This window comes from Ceratosolen solmsi, unplaced genomic scaffold, assembly GCF_000503995.2.
Source record: "Ceratosolen solmsi marchali unplaced genomic scaffold, CerSol_1.0 scaffold10, whole genome shotgun sequence".
NCBI classification, from domain to species: domain Eukaryota; kingdom Metazoa; phylum Arthropoda; class Insecta; order Hymenoptera; family Agaonidae; genus Ceratosolen; species Ceratosolen solmsi.
Window position 1 is genome coordinate 3,062,846 of NW_011948412.1, and position 18,373 is coordinate 3,081,218.

Consider the following 18,373-nt stretch of genomic DNA (forward strand, 5'->3'; position numbering starts at 1 on the left):
TACATTCGAGATTTCAGCAATATCAGGGCCAACAAAAGCTTGAATCTTATCATGTGCAGTATTAAGTAGTGACCACTTTTTTTAATGAATACCTTGATAACAATGGGAAAAGATATATACTCTTAACAGAAATCAAGGACAATTGTACAAGAGGTGCAGATTCTAAAATATTTAAAAGTTTTCTAAAATTTTAAAATTATGTTAAAAAATATTGTGATCAATAAATTGATAATGTACTTTCATAAATAATATCATTTAAGATGCAACAAAATTTATCACATGTAACAATAATATTGTGAGAATACTCAATCTGCATCGTACAACTAGAAGCACACAAAAGTTTTAAATCGTTTTAAGATTACATATATTTAAAGAAAATATGTATTTAAAGAAAAATTTATAAATATTCACCTAAAAATGTATAATTATATGCTGATAAAAATAGCTTAATTTTATATATGAAATAAAATACTATTGATGAATCAATGCCATTATAAAAACTTAAATGGAAAAGTTTTAAAATATACATTTTTAGTTCAGAACAAAATTACTTGTTTTAAAATATCATTTTCTTAGTAAAATATTTTCTATGTCCAACTTTTTAAATACTTCTTGATTTTTTAAATTATAAATAAAATTTATTATCCTATATATGTGTGTGTGTGTGTGTGTGTGTGTGTGTGTGTGTGTGTGTGTGTGTGTGTGCATGTTTACATCATTTTTTATTGTGCATACAATTTTTTAATAATAATAAAAACATCAATTTCGAATAATGTCCCGCTAATCTATATTTTATGGTACATTTTTGGATTAACTGTAAAATAAAAAAAATTTACTTTCAAAAATATATATATTAGCCTGAGCTTATGGAATTCTTAATCAACAGTAATATTTGATCCATTCAATTTTCTTATTGGTTAATTTTGAAATAGTTTTGTAAAAATTTTGTAAAATAATTTTAGATAATAATTTTTTTTAAGCAAAAAAATAATAGAATTAAATATAAAGTACAAAAAAGCAAGCGAAAGTATAATTTAAAAATTTATTATTTTGATTTAAAAAATTAATTTATTTTATTATTTTAAATGTAAATAATAAGAACAAATTAAAAAATTAATAAAATTTAAAAAAATATAATGAAATCTATTCGGCAATTTTTAAGCAAATGAATATTTTCTTTAATATCTCATCACGAATGACTCGATATTTCAAACATAATTTAACAACTTACGTAGTTTAATTGAAATAAATAACTAGTTGAAAAATAAATGTAATATTTATTATAAGTTAAAATGTTAAAAAAGTATAAAATTATCTGATTTATTTTTAATAAAAACAAATTTATAATCTTTTAAAATTCTAAATGTTGATAAGAAATAAAATCTTAGTAAATGAATATGTAATAATTCTTTGTTTTAATAGAAAATCAATGAGACCGAATCATTTTATTTTAGTCACTAGGGTGCGAAATCTGATATAAAATTATAATTCTATTAATTTCCCTTTAAATAGTTAATTATCTATTACACCAAATGCATAAAGTTGATTATAAAAATGCTTGCTCTTATCCAGTAGTCTTTATTGTCAGCAGTACATAATTCCTTACTCGTTTTAATACAGATTTTCCAATTATCGTTAAATATTACTTTTAATAAACATAAAAAATACTCTTTACACAGTTTTTTTTTTATAAAACAATATATGTAGAAACACCAAACTTTATTAAATATTTTTGACTCGCTTCTTTATTATAAAAATTTTGTTATAATTGGGAAACACAGTGAAATATTTTTGTGATAGTTAAAAAAAATAAAAAATTGTAAAAATATTTTATTTGTAAATATCTGTGATCATCTATTTTTGTCAAAAATAAAGTTATTCGTAAATTAAAAACTTTTATTTATATAATGAATTTTTTATGAGAAAGTTTATATATCATTGATTTCATTCAATTTAAAAATATTCCATTCTATTTATATTAATTCAAGCTATTTTACACAATTTCAGAAATATTTCAATGTAGCATTTTAATATCTTTAAGACCATAAAATATTTTCTATGCCATAGAAAAATAGAATATTTATTATAAGTTCTCAAAAGTATTTAACTTTAAAAATATCATCTTTTCCATTTATCTTAAACATGGCTTATAGATTTATTCTTCCTTACTCAGAGGATTTTATGGATACAGTAAATACTGTATATATTTGAAATATATATATATATATATATATATATATATATATATATATGCATTCTTAACTTATAATCGATATGATTTTATTTGTACAATTAATCGTTAAGATTTTAATTGGTTATATCTCGAAATTGTATTATACTACACTAAATTTAGGAATAAAAATTGTATTTGAGCCTCAAGTTCATTATTGAAAATTATATTACTATATTTTTACGCATAATGACAATTATTTATAGAAATAATTATATTATAAATCATAAAAAATTATTTAAAAATACATTATTCTTATGTATTGTATAAATCGAAACATAAATTTTCGGCATGACTTTATCAACATAATAATTTTATGTATGCGTTATATTATAAATAATTATTGTTAAAAATGAATAAAGTGGTTAATATTATATGTAATTCATAGCAAAAAATCAAACTGTGATAAGAGAAATCAATTGATAAATGTCGACAATGGAAATAGGGACGTTAAAAAAGCATACCAGGCCAGTATTTAGAGCTTTAATTCTATAATTAATATATTTAACAAATATTTTTGTTTATGCCTGGTCGAAAATTCTTATGTAAATTATTATATTTTATTGTAATAACATTATTTTCTGAATAATATATTTGTATAGACTAAGTATGTTTTTGTAGTATCATGATATTATTATAATTAAATATAATTTAATTGTCAATTATATTATAATATATTTTTAATAAATAAATCATTTATGGAAATCTATCATACTTTCTTATTATTTAATTATGTATGATTTACTATTTGAATCAATTTATTAATAAATATGCAGCTAAATGATATTTCTAATAATTGTACTTATAATGGTAATGATTAATAATTTGTCATTTATACAAACAAATAAACCGAATAAACATACTATTATTATTATTTTTACGGAAAAAGGATTTCGAATATTTTATTTATTAATACAAATATAAACAATAATTTTCAGTCAAATTAAGAAATAATTAATATTGTATTAAACAGAAACATAGTTTGAAAAATTAAAATTTGTTGATTTTCTTGATTATTTATTCTGCATATCTATCTGTAAATGTTAAGTAATAAATAGAAAATATTAGCAATTTTTATTCTGATTTGAAAAAAATACTATTTTGGCCTATTTTAAGTGTCATGTAGTCAAATTAAGTAGTTAAAAATTTCATATTCCTCTCATCCCCTCATTTTCTTTCTGTAATTCCTTATTTGTATGATTAAACATTTTTAATTTAAAACTATTACAATATATATATTTATCTAGTTTACAAAACTATTTATAAACCTTTATATATTTATGTGTTCAATCGGATAGTAAACTAGTTATCAGCTAATTATATTATTTTCATAAACTTTTTGTACATACACATTCTTGCATATAGATTTATAATTCATTTTCGATTTACATCGAAGTTTTGTTTATTTCTTTCAGTCGAAATTAAACTGCGAAGTCTTAGATGATGATCTAGCATTTGAAGTACGATGGGCTGTAGCTGGAGATAGTATAGTCGTTCAACTTGTTGGGAAACTTGGTAAGTTTCACTTTCGATTTTTATTCTATATGCTTGCGTACTTTCGTATACGTGTTTATATCTCCATATCCTATTTAAATTCATAGTTGTTTATATGTCCATATAAATATATAAAACAATAACGTAATTGAACAACAGTAACAATAATAACACCAAAATAAATAAAAAACAATAATAGGAAAAACTAAAAGTACATTTTTATCAGAATGAATATTACTTTTATCAATTTGTAAGTCTACACAGTTTCAATTCTGTATTTATTTACAAACAAAAATAATAAAATAAAAGCTTAAAACTAACATTTATTGAATGAGACTATGAGTCTTTTATAATGGACTTGGAATTCAATCCTAAAATATAAAAAATAAGTTATAATATCCAATCAATATTAATAGTTTATTTATTTTTATTTTACATACCATATGTATTTAACATATATTTTTAATTACCATAATTAATTAAAACATCAGAACTGAACGCCAAGAGAACATAAATTATACATACTATATTAGGAATATTGATTATTTATTACATTAACAAAATCAAATTAATATAAAATATTAATATATTATATTAATACTTAGTTTATAAAAAATTAATGAACATACTGTATAGAAAATTAATTTCGGCAACATAAAAAATTTAACCATGCTAATATTATAATATTCTTTTTTCATATATAAAACATTAAAAAATAAAATATATTCTCGTTAATCAATCATGAATAATGAAGTGCGAAATGATAAAGATTCAATGATTCTTACATTCTTACTAATTTTAAATATACTAATTTGTTAAAAAATATGTAACTCAATTATTACGATATTAAAAAAAATTTTCAGATAAATTACTGAAATATATTGTTTTTTTTTTAATGACATACTAGTTTTGTATGTTTTTTTTCTTATTTAAATGTAAAATAATAAATGATATTTTTATATAAGTAATATGAAAACTATGATTGTTGTATTCGTTTTATACTTTGTTTGTAATAAGTTTAAAGCAGAAAATCATCTTATGTTTCAATATATAATTCTTTTCTCCGTTATTATTAGATCTTTTTATTTACTTTTGTAATTCTGCAGATTTTTATCATTAACGTCATTTATATGTATTTTTTCAATAAATTAAAGAAAATTTTTTAAATCTTATATATACATTCAATTTTTGAAATTGATCAAATTCTGGACTTAAATATTTTTACTTATTAGTAACAGTAAACTGGAAATCTAAAATATTTGCAAATTATTAAAAGAATTTCATTAAGAGAATTTTACTTTTACCAAATAGATTTTTCAGTTAATTTTATGTGACAAAAAGCACACATTGAATTTTCAAGAAGTCGTTATTTTATCTATATATTATAAAAATGTCTGACAATCTACAGTTTGCGAACAACCTTCAATTTCTTAAGTCAAAAACAGAAATTGCTCTCTCTTCTTTTAATGGTACAACTTTCTCCATCCGTCGATTTTCTCTCGAAGAAAGCAGTAGCAATTGATCATTATATAAGTAGATTTATTTCAATAAGACATATGCATTATGCATTCTCCGGTTAACATCATGAAAAAGACATTAGGTAAGTCCACCGGAATTACAAATTCTCTTTCCTTCATTAATGATTATTACAAAATAATTTGTTTAATTTCAAATTTAAATATAAACGAGTAATATTGGAGAATATTTTTATTTAAGAATCTTTTGTATCTGTCAAAAAAATTTATATCTAGAACTAAATAAAAATATATTAATTTCAATGATGCTTAAAATACACTATACTTTATTATTAATAAAAATTATAACTAAAATGTTTATTAAACTTTATTAAATTTAATTCAATTTAATTTTGCATATTCAAAAAACAATACTTGATTCTTTATACTCTTCTCAGTACATAATGGTATTGTTTTCAATCGCCTCTCTCCAAGGAATTGTGAAATTCAACTAAGAGAAAGGTGTACGAATGCGTGCTTCTATCCTGTTCTGAATACATCTGGTTTTTTGCCTTCAGGTCACTTACAGCAAATTGACAACGAATTGCTACATATATATGGCGAATGTTTCAATATATGTTTATACGGTTCGGTTTCAACACTTTCATTTGCCTTTTAATACAAAAAATATGACGTCATTTCGAATTAATCAATAATTGCTCTTTTTATTGTCGAAATAATTAATTTTGAAATTTCATCTACAATACATCTCACAAAGCTTTTATTCATAAAACATGTGAATATAATTGTATAGTTTCCTATACTTTTCTTAGATAATTACATATAATTTCATATGAAAAGTTTATGTATGAGAATAATTTGATAAATTTGTTTAAACTATTCATTGATTTAAATATTTCACAATTTATTTTCTAAATTATATATTACTAATTTAATGCTGCATAATATAATATGTTCTCATTTATCAAAATAATAGATATAAATATACTGATAGTAACATTAATTGAAAAAATTATTTTATTGGAGCCGATAATTATATCTAATTGTATAATAATTATATAATTATAACTAATTCTAATAAATAATTGTTTAGACATCTTAATCTACGGTATTTAAAAAATTACAGAAATATATTTACTTATTTATAAAGAACGAATTGTATATAATATATTACTTTTAAATATCGATCGATCAACATTATGTATCAATCCATCTAATAAATTAGGGTATCCCATTAACCAAACTTAAAATATTTTTATTCATTTATTATTTCATTGATAAAATTAAAGATATTCTGACAATGATTATATTAACTAACTGTACAACATTTTATAAAATTTAAATTTAATTAAATAATTATTCTCTAATTTTAATTTAACAATCATAATTAATTACTAGAATAGATCAGTAATTATTTTTAAAAGGTAAATAATTTTTATAAATTAATAACAAATAAAAGGCTGTCCTGAAATACATTCGTGAAAAGTAATCTAAGAGGAAAGTATGAGAGATTGATATAGAGATAGAATACTCGGAACTTTTAATTCACTGTAAATTAATTAATTTTCAATGGCAGAATTTCATAACATGAATTATTTATATTCGGAAAATTTCAAATATTTTTTTCTAATTGATTTTTATGTATATTGATAATTTTTTTTTTTTGTATAAAAATTAATTATACACATAATTAATTTATATCTTAAAAAATTCAATATATTCTGTCACTCGTAAAAGGAAATTAAGAAAACATAGCACTGAAAAGTTGACATACTCAATTTTACAGATCAATAATATTAACAAAATTTATATAGCCTTTAAAATAAAGAATTCTAAATAATGCTGTAGAAGCTAACCAGTACATGTCATTTGGTGTATCTCCTGATCCAAAAAGAAGTCTCATGATCAATGGAGACGTTGTTGTCACCTGGGTGGATAAACAGAGTCTGCAAGGTTATGCAATTGATTATTTCCTTGATTCTAAATCTCAATGCTCTGGAGGACGTGGAAGTTGTCCCGATCGTAAAATTCAGGTATTATTTAAGCGCTACTTATCAATCTACTTGTATACTTCGATTTTAACATATTTTAAAAAAGTAAAAATTATTGACGAATAAAAAAGATGATTTTGTTAACAAATAAATTTATTTAAGTTTAAAAATTTATTAATAATTAATTAACTTTATTATATACTGGAATTTAAAATAATTTCAACAAACAACGAAAAGTAGTGAAACTATACAATTTGAACAGATAACTGTTTAAATGATGTAATAATTTTAAATACTAAAAATTCAATCAAATATGATTATCATTAATTTTGTCATAATAAAACTAAAACCATTTCTGAATTATTCCAGTTTTATTTTAATGTATTTTAATTAAGAATATATATAAACATTTTAAAAATACTGAAAATATATATTTGAAGAATAATAACAAACTAGATTTTGAAAAAAAGTTACTTGTTATGTTCGATTAATTTGTTTTTTACATAGGTAATTTTAGATTTTTTGAGTATTTCATAAAATTAAAATGATTTTTTCTCATCTGCTTTTTTTTACTAAAGTCATAATATATATAATAACTCTATTATATATAACAAATTTTATTAGAAAGTTTACTTATAGTTTTTAATGTTGACTTACACTACAAATACAAGGCATTTTCATATTCTTTTTTTTCAATACAATTTTTGAACGATGATTGTACTAATTAATCTTCTTATTAATTTTTCCAAACTTTTTTATTAATCCAGATTTTTAATTATTGTATGTCTTTTATAGCTAATAATGCATAATTTATTAAAATTTTATGTTTTTTATGGAAATAAAAAATTGAACTAAGAATTGACCGAATCCTAAACTTATTTTAGAAATGACTTAATATTATTACATAAACATGAAATAAATATATTAAATTTATAGTAAATGCTTATATAAACATATTGCGAGTATTGATTTACAATAGTTTTATTCAGATTCTAATAAAAAATACATAAAATTAGGATAACTGATTCTGAAACATTCTTATCTTTTAATGAAAGTTAATTTGTAAAATATAAATAAATTACTAATTATCGTTGAAATTAAAAATAATATTAAAAGAAATTCTTTTATTTTCTGTATTTTTTTTTTTTAATGTTATCTTCCTTGATAACTATATGAAACATTGCTTGAAACATTTATAGGAAAATACAAATTCTGTGAGATTACTAAATGCGGCTATGGTTAATGGATATAGCATTGTAACTTATCAACGGCCCCTGAGAATGAGCGATGAATTGGACCAAGAAATTTTAACAAACGTTTCGCAAGCGATAATTTGGGCCGTTGGGCCACTGAATGACAAGAATGAGGTCAGTTTCCACAGCAACTATTTGAAAGGCGATCGTTTTATCGAATTCGGCAGACCACCCGCCTGGAATTGTCCAATGCCAGAACTCCAGGATCAGCAGCAAAGCGATAAACAGCTCGAGCAGCAACAACCTATTGCCAATACTCATCATCTCGATCAAGATAATAATGGGCATGTATGTGCTTTCATTAATTCTTTTATATTCTTTAAAATCTAAATTTACATTAACTTTAGAGAGACATGAAAGTTAACTTCAGAAAATGAAACTTTAACGAATAAGAATTTTTAAATCTATTTGCACGAAACATATTAAAAAATTGAAGCTGATTTATAACATCTTTTTGTTATATCTCAAATTTTTATGATTGTCAAAATTTAACATTAATTATAAAAAGAAAAAGTAAAATTGACACAAAATGGATAAAGAATAATCTAATTTTTTTAAAGAACATATTTTTATATTTATTTTCTGGTTATCAGCTTGCAGCAACGACAAGAAGACCAATGCGAATACCTGCGACTCCCCCATCGGTGCCAAAGGAGGACGCTTGGGAAATTCCTCCCATTCAGTGTTTTGAACCGGAAGATGGTGTTTTCTATGCTCAGATGGGACCAACTGGAGGAAAACATGGTTATCCCGCTATCACCGGTAGGGCATGTTATAAAAAATGACAAATTAAAGGTTTCGACTTAACTTGCTTTTATTCTATGCTCTTATCGTGGTATTATTATAATCAGAAACTTAGAACATATTAATTTAATTAAAATAATAGGTTATAATAGCCATTACAAAAATATATTATTAAATTAATTATTGCATAATACATGTCTTCATTTAGGTTTTCAGGCATATTTATTAAAGCTTAATAAAACCAAATGATAACATATTTCTATCTATGATTACGTATTATAGTTTATTAATTATTTAACATTATATTGTGTATTATTTAATTAATAATAATTAAATATAAAAAATCAATGTAGATGAAAACTTAAATTATGATCTTTTTTCTACTTAATTAAATATAAACAATATTTATTAATTTTTTATAATTTAAAGTTATACTATTCTAATTTCAATTAATTTATATACGTTTTACAATTTTTAATTTCATTATTATATAATTCACTTAAATTATTATTATTATTATATAATTATTATTATATAATTCACTTAAAAATCTATTCAAAATCTGGGTTTAGAAACATAAACTCAACGCTATAAAGGCCTTACACTTTTATAATATTTTTCCTTCATTTCCGCTTTGATTAATAATTTTGCATGATTTTTTCCCATTTTCTAAATCTAGTTGTTGAACTCCAGTTCTCAACCCATTGGATAGTCTCAATATTCAATATATTCGTTATCCATTTATACTAACATTTTTCAAACAATAGTATATATTCTGCGAAAAAAATGTCTTCGCGTCAAATGGAGGGACATCAATCTAATTTAATTATTCGGTATAATTAATATAATGAATTTCAATAGTCACTATAAATTTGCAAAAGTCTTACAATGATGACACTCACATGCGCGAATATAAAATATATATGTCCTTTATATCCTATAAATATACTATAAATTGACAGCAAGTATTGAAAAATAAAAATTTTGTAATACTCTCGATTAATATTTCCTCTTCCTTACTTTACAATTACTATTTAATTGTTATATTATCTTATGTGCTTTTACACTAAAATAAAATTCATATTTCATTCCAATACTTCATTTTTTCTTTTATCTCTATTTCAATTTAAATTGTCTTTATTTTTTGTTCAATGTTATTTTCATAGTCATCAATTGTCACTAACGTTCTTGAATGTGTATTACACTTATTAAAGATATTTAATAATCGGAGCACTATGATAGTATTCCTGCAATATTAGAATTTTATTTATATAGTTTACTGATTAAATACAAATAACATTTTTCACAGTTAATCTCGTTCTTGTCTAAATTCAAATCTGTTTCAACCTTGTTTTATCCTGTCCTTCATAAAATTAACAATAAATTATATTCTTTATTATTAAAAACATATAGTTTAATTTTTCCATTTTTTAAAAGCAATTTTTATTTAATTATTAATTAATGTAATTAAACTAATTTAAGATTAGATTTTTAAAGTTTTCTTTGAAATAACATAATTTTATGCTACTTCAATATTGAAATTAAACATAAAATATAGTTATTAAGAATTTAAAAGAATAACTCTCAAACAGTCTTCAAGTATTTAAATTTTGCTGAACAGGTCATGTTGGTTGGGGAATTTCGTGGTACATAAATGGTCTACTCATTCCTGAAATCCATGTCGTGCGAGGCAAGAAATATACCTTTGTAGTTGAGGGTGGAGAGAATGATGCGACACCTGCTCGTTATCATCCATTCTATATTACTGATGATCCTGTTGGAGGTTACCAACATATGACATCCGAGGAACGAGCGGTAAACTCTTGTGTTATATTTATTAATTATTTATTACAATGTGATTTATTTTATTAAATATTATTAAATTTATATTCATTAAAATAATTTTTCTTATTGAAAAAAAAATTCGGTTTTATTTTACGCTGATTTTTTTTAACATAGAATGTAACGATATTCGCTGGAGTTCGTCGTCAACGTGGTGTAGTCCGACCGACCGGTCTTGGTAGGTTGTGCAACTGGATGCCCGATCAGAATCAGCCACCGGCTGATGAATATGCTTCTTTCGGTGCTTATCAACGAACTCTTACTTTGATATGTGACCATGGGGAACCCGGTATTGTTTCCTGGACTCCCGATGTAAACACTCCTGATACTGTTTACTATCAGGTATATTGCAATTTCTATACAAATTTATTTGATAGTTATCCTTTGGAATTAATTGAATTTTATAAAAAGGAAAGAAATACTAAGCATTAACGTATAAAGTAACAATAATTTAGTGTATGCTTATATTTGTTATAACCACTTTCATTAATCTTTTTTTAATATGAATACAATACTTTAATTTCAGTGTTTTACTCATCGTTATCTTGGTTGGAAGATCCACGTACACGATACATGCGACTTACAGCAAGAATCAGCTAGTAACCAACACGAAACTTTTGTCGTCCCTCATTCTAATGAACATTATCAACTTATGGATCTCAACACTGATGCCAGTTCAAGAGCAAATCCCTCTAAGGTAACGCCCTCGCCAGAATTCTTCCAGCAACAAAGGGAATATGTTTCTCAAGATTATAATAATCTGCGCATCAAAGCTACTTATCCACAGCCTCATCATTATTATCATCCACAATCAACGACTAATAATCCTGATCAGTTAATAATAGGTCCTTATCTTAGTGATCATCAGCTTTATCACCATTATAGTCATCATAATTATAACCGTAAAATCCCGCAACTAACTCTCGCATCCTTGCAAAAGCATAATGTCAAATATGTCGAAGATCAACGTCGATCGCCTACTAAACATGTACACGATGATGCCATAAATTACATAATCCATCGCAATAATAATAACCATCATCAATTCCATCAACCGCTTCATAATCAACAAGTAGTCATGGCATATAATACACAGGAATCCAGTGATACTTCTAAGCATAAATCCCAAAATTCGAAATATAACTTCAACTCACAGTATTCTAAAATCGTTGCAGATAATGACCAAATATTGAGACGACCGTCAGCTGCTCTAATGAATCAGATAGTGGATATGCCATTGCAAGAGTCTTATTCAATACCTATGTATGAATCCACGACTCCCTCACAAAAGATAATCTACACTACGGCACAATTTGAAAATATGAAAATTCAAACTCCTCGACCGTCACAAATGATGATTATGCATGGAAAGTTAAAAATACCAACTTCTACTTACTTTCACACAATGGTTAAACGACCGCACTCACTGATTTCTTCCATAGCATCATACCAAAATGAAGAAAACGGTGGATCAGACTTTGCAAAATCGCCTATAAAAACACCCGTCTTCCACGAACGAAAGCAGATCATTCATAAAACTCCACTGCTTTCAAGAACATATAATCTAGGAAAATATCCACATCACCAATATCAATATTACTATCAACCAACAAAACTTATGAAAGTAGACACAAGACAATCGCAAAGTACCAGTAAAATTACTCCCAGTAATATATTATCCGAGGATAAGGTAAATTTATTGAGATCAACAATTATAAAACCCATACGAACTATGGGATTCGATCCAAAATCAATTGTTATTGAGAAAGGTTTTAAGCCAATTTTAACAAGAAATTCTAATAAAAAAGGTAATTTTGATAAAAACTTGGAATTGATTCACGATAAAGTGGTTAAAGAAAGTATGATTAGTAGTTACAATAACAGTTTTGAACCAGTGTTTTTTCCATCTCCACTTGATAAAAATATAGTTAAACCAAAAAAAAAAAAGATACAATTAATAAAAACGAAATTAAATAAAGTGAATGATATGAAAATGGATGTTGCTGATAAGGATCATCAAGACTACGCTTCCTTATATTTTCCAACTTTTGCATCGTCAATAATCCCCACCAAAGCAAATTTTAATTCTTCTTTTCACTTGTATCTAAATCCAAATATTACTTTTCCATTAAAATATGAAAATCAGGAACCCATATTGAAAATAAATTCTTCATCTTTGCAAAGCAGTTCTAAAACTTTTCTAAATTCAAGATTTATATTAACAGTACGAAAAAAAAGATTTACCAAGAATGAAACAAGACTAAGTAAACGTCCAGATATGATATATCAACCAAATCATGCTGTCCATGCACAAGACAATCTCGAACACCGTCTTAATCATAATGATAGTTATAATAATAATGACCATAAACAAACTACAAATAATTTATATTTAGCTAGTGCTGGAAAAATAATTTTGGCAAATATTCAATATGTTATTTTAACAGTCATTTTATACTACATACTTTGAAAAACAACATATTGATTATTACTCTTGTTCCTTGTTATCTACTCTTTTCTTAGTATATAAAAAAATTACTAATGTTTTTTAACTATTATAAAATATTGTAGATTAGCTGTTTTTTTCATTACTTAAATTAGTTAGAAATTTACATAATTCCATGAAATTAAAAAAATTAAATATACAATCGATATTATATATAACAGGTCTATTACTTCCTATAATGTATAATTCTACATTGCAGGTATACATCATGATTATAGTATTAATATTATATTTATAAATCATTGTGAAAGTTGAAAATGATTATATACTATATTTTATACCTAACAATTTGAATATTATTTTATATAAATTTATTAAAAAAAAGTTATATATAATGAAATTTTGATAAATAAAAAATTATAATTACAATATGAATTAGCAACCACAATAAATAAGTTTACTTATGAGAAATATAATAAAGTAGTAAAAGAACAAGACACTGTTAAGTTTGCAGGTTTATCATGTTGTATATAGAAGCAGAAGAGTGAATGTGTTAATAAAATGTTAAGAATAAAGAACTTGGTTTTGTACACCATTTTGTTAGATAAATTTTCATAATCTAAATTCAGTCTCTTAAAATATTGCTTTTTATATCGCTTACTATAATTACACTATAGATAAGTAATAATTTAATTTACTGATATGAGATAAAGAATACTATAATTATGTATATAAGTATTCAACAATTCAAATTTTTTCATCCGAAAGTAATTTTCTATATTCACTTCAATATTATAATTGTTTAAACTGTTTTCAATGTATGAATATTATCTTATAAGTACAATTTCTAATTATTATAATGCATAATTAAAACAATTAAAATACATATTTATATTATTGAAAACATTTCTTATATTAACAAATATTTTAAAAATAAATATTAATAAATATTTTTTATTAATACATATTTTATCATTATGAAATTAGTAAACATTACAGTTTTATATAATTACTATTTTATATATTACTTATACTTTCTTAGTAATTAATGAAAAATATAATTGTATATCATTTGTATCAATAAATAGTTGCGTAAAAGAAATTTAAATTTTTTATTTAAATTTTATATCCTTTTCAAATAAATACTTATTAATGTTTTCATCTTAGTTGTATTCATAATTTCAAGCATAATCCTTAAACAAATATTTAATAATAAATTATAAAAATAACTTAACAAAGTATTAATTTTTTCTTGAGACAGTTTACACTTCAGTAAAAATTCTTTGCTTGTTGAGTAAACATTCTTATTTTTGTGTACATATGCAGGGATTTATACAAATATTATTGAACGAATAAATTAATTTCAAAGGTTATGTATATTGTAAAAATGATGCTTTATCTATTTTTAAATTATACACATCTTACGCAAAGAAGCTTACTGAAATAGCTTATAATTCAGTTAATAATTACTAAGCATGTAATAATGTTAGCTTTGAAAATGTTATTTTTAATAGAGAATCATAATAATAACGTATTATATATATAACGTTAAATATAAAAGAAAAATAATTTGTTAATTAGCCCAAACGATAATAGTATTGAATGTATAAATTTGTAAACGTATTATAAAATAAATAAATAATATTAATACTTAAATTGTAAGATTATCATTCACCATAATATACATTTTAATGTTTAAATATTTTAAATAATCAAATAAGTAAACTAAGGTAGAATTAAATCTATTTAAGTATAACAATAACGTTTTATAACATTATATATGGATTATTCTGTATTTAACATAAAAACAACTTTTGTTTGATAAAGTCAGAAAGAATAACAAATATTTAAGTGTTTGATGGGATGTTTTATGAGAAATATATTCTATAAATTATGATGAAAATTGTTTTCTTCCCCATTTTTTCCATTATAATATTATTTCAATTATACAAATAGTTACATATGTAAGATAAAAATTTATTAATAAATGGAAGATTCTTATTTCATTTATTGAGTTAATTAAAAATCAATATCGATATTGTTTTAAAATTTTAAGCATTATTATAACTAAATCTTAATTTCAATTGATAAAAAATAAAAATCTTCAGTGCAAAAAAATAGTTAAACTCTTTATTTGATTAATTAATAGCATTTGTTTTCTTCTTTACTTACACATACAATCTCAATTAGCAATATTCATTTTGTCTACTAGACGTCCATAATTTTAAAAAGAGCTTAAATTAAAAAAAGTATGTTATTAAAATATTATTATAATAATAATTATTATTATTTTACATTTAAGTAAGGATATAGCATTTGTAAAAGAATTACTAATTTATATTGTATTGATATAATATAATAAAAATGGAATCAATTATAATAGCAAAAAAGTCTAAGATGAGAAATTATATAACAAAAGTAACTTAAATAAGAATAAAAAAAATAAAATATTAAAATAAGAATAATGGAAAGTCTAATAGCTTAGATAATATAATATTTTTATAATATTTAAATATTTAATGAATTTAATGAAAAACCATATTTAAAGAAAAACCAAATATAATTTTTCCTAATTTACATAATTTAGTAGATGTATTAAAAGAAAAACAATAATAAATTAAAATTAGAACGATTGTATTATGAAAATATTTGTTTTACACGGACAGAATATCACGTATTTAATTAATTACTATAAATGAAGCTACTTTCTTGTGTAATAATAATTTCTTATCTAATGACTATAATTAATTTTTAACATAAATAGTTGAAGAAAACGTTTTTTCATTATTTACTATACATATTAAATTTAAAATGATGATGAGTTAAAATGAATAGAATTCAATATATTTAAAAAAAAAAATGAAATTGTTGGTTTTAATTAAAAGTTTACAAGACTTGTATACTTATTTTATTTTATTTATATGTAGAAAAAAACAAACAAACATTATAAAATAATTTGCACGCAACTACTGTACAAGAGTGTAGTTTTCTGATACATTAATTATCTATATTGTAAGTGGTTCAAAATATATTCAACTACGCAAATTTTTGCTGAATTTACCTGCATTTGTGGAGAATATAACTTTTTAAAACACCATTTTCTATTTGTATATTAAATAAATTTAACATTTCTATGATCATAAACAAAACAAATAATAAGTTTCATCTTGAGTAAAAAAACATGATGATTAATAATTCAATAAATTTAAGATTAAGAACATATTATACTTACTAGTTGCCCATTATTTTATATCCTTAAAGAATATTTTTTAAATATGTTTGAAAATAATTTATACTTAATAAATTGAAGAATTTTTTTAATAACAATTGTTGGAATATCTATAATATTTATTATTACATTGGTAATATTTTAAGATTTATTTATTCAATAAAAAAATTATAACTAGATAGATGAAGTTTACTTTATCACTATTTTTATTAAACAAATTTTGAAATTTAAATTATTTTTGAAATCCGTATTTATAAATTATTATATACTAAATGAGTACCTAAGTGAAGAAATTGACCTTTAATATGTTTATTATTTTTTTAAATATTATTTTGACATAATTTCGAGTACACTGGTTAAAGCAAAAATTATGCCAAAACTAGATTTTTTTTCCTATTCGTTTATTTACAAAAAAATTTGATAAATCTGTTTCTTAAACTAAAAAGTAAAAAAATAAAATGGAGCTTCTTAGTCCAATTTATTTGGCATTGATTTCTTATTATAGTTCAATTTTTAAATTATTAAAATTGATTTTCTTTGAAAGGATTTAATCCTTTCTAGTCTTTAACAGTAATTAATATTAGTAATATATTATTATTTACACAGTATGATATTCACATTAGCTCTCTTAAGTTTAAAAAAAAACTATCATAATAGCAAAATCTGATTTTCAATAAATATATATCAACTGATTATAGAGAAATAAATTAATCAGAAAAAGTTCTATATATTTTCACATATTAATAATATAATATATAAAAAATTATTTTTAATTCAAATACAATATTTTTAGAATAGTTTTCTATGCCGAAAAATTCTATGTTTACGTCAAATAATAATAATTTGCTTTTACTAAAACTAAATTAATTGAATTGATTCAATGTATGTAGTTTAATATTTTTATTATTTAATTTTTAATAAATAAATCTTTATACTTTTAAGAATATTGATTAAATTTAAATCCATATTTTGCATATTTAAAATATCGTGAAAAAGTCTTAAAGAAAATTTATTTTTATGAAAGGAAAAAATCTCGGGTTTTGACTCATTTACGTTATGATTTTAAAATTCATGATTTTATAAAACACATTGAAAAAATAATTAAAAATTTTTTTAATGAAATATAAGAAAAATTGTAGTAATGTCAATTATAATATGTTACAAGACTTATCTCGGAGGCAATTATCATTTCTAAATCCCACAAATAAGCTCACAAATTTCATATGCATTTCCTATAATATATGCTATACAGGTTAATTATTATTAATTATCATACTATCACCTTATTGGTTTATCTTACTCATTCATTTCCTACTGCATTAATCACGTATCCCCAAATCCATTAAACAGCTAAAAATAAATTTTTAATGTATTTTTAACCGATTTATTTGGTTTTTCACTATATGTACAATTATTTTATGGATTTCTTAAATATTGAACATAAAATAATATTGCCATATTAAACTTATTACTCATACTTTTTTTAATAGCCTTAAAAATTGAAATAAATGAGTAGAAAATTCCACTACAAAATTCCAAAACATTTAATTATTTTAATATACTTATGTGGTTGAATTGACTATATAGTATTTCACATATAAATAAATGATAATATACCGTATACTCATGTGATTACATTGAAGAAATATTTCTATTTATTGCCACTATA

The 18,373-nt window shown here is 22.4% G+C and overlaps 1 protein-coding gene across 1 annotated transcript in view; it reads left to right on the plus strand.

The window, feature by feature from the left end:
- Positions 1 to 13,526, plus strand: part of Skeletor (DM13 and DOMON_DOH domain-containing protein skeletor) — a 28,197-nt gene extending 14,671 nt beyond the window's left edge. The window contains exons 7-13 of the mRNA XM_011502105.1: positions 3,646 to 3,745; positions 7,048 to 7,232; positions 8,390 to 8,731; positions 9,004 to 9,205; positions 10,809 to 11,002; positions 11,147 to 11,371; positions 11,556 to 13,526. Of these exons, the coding sequence (XP_011500407.1) occupies positions 3,646 to 3,745; positions 7,048 to 7,232; positions 8,390 to 8,731; positions 9,004 to 9,205; positions 10,809 to 11,002; positions 11,147 to 11,371; positions 11,556 to 13,499 (3,192 nt within the window). The 3' untranslated portion in view covers positions 13,500 to 13,526. The remainder of the gene's footprint in view (positions 1 to 3,645; positions 3,746 to 7,047; positions 7,233 to 8,389; positions 8,732 to 9,003; positions 9,206 to 10,808; positions 11,003 to 11,146; positions 11,372 to 11,555) is intronic.
- Positions 13,527 to 18,373: the final 4,847 nt, after the last annotated feature.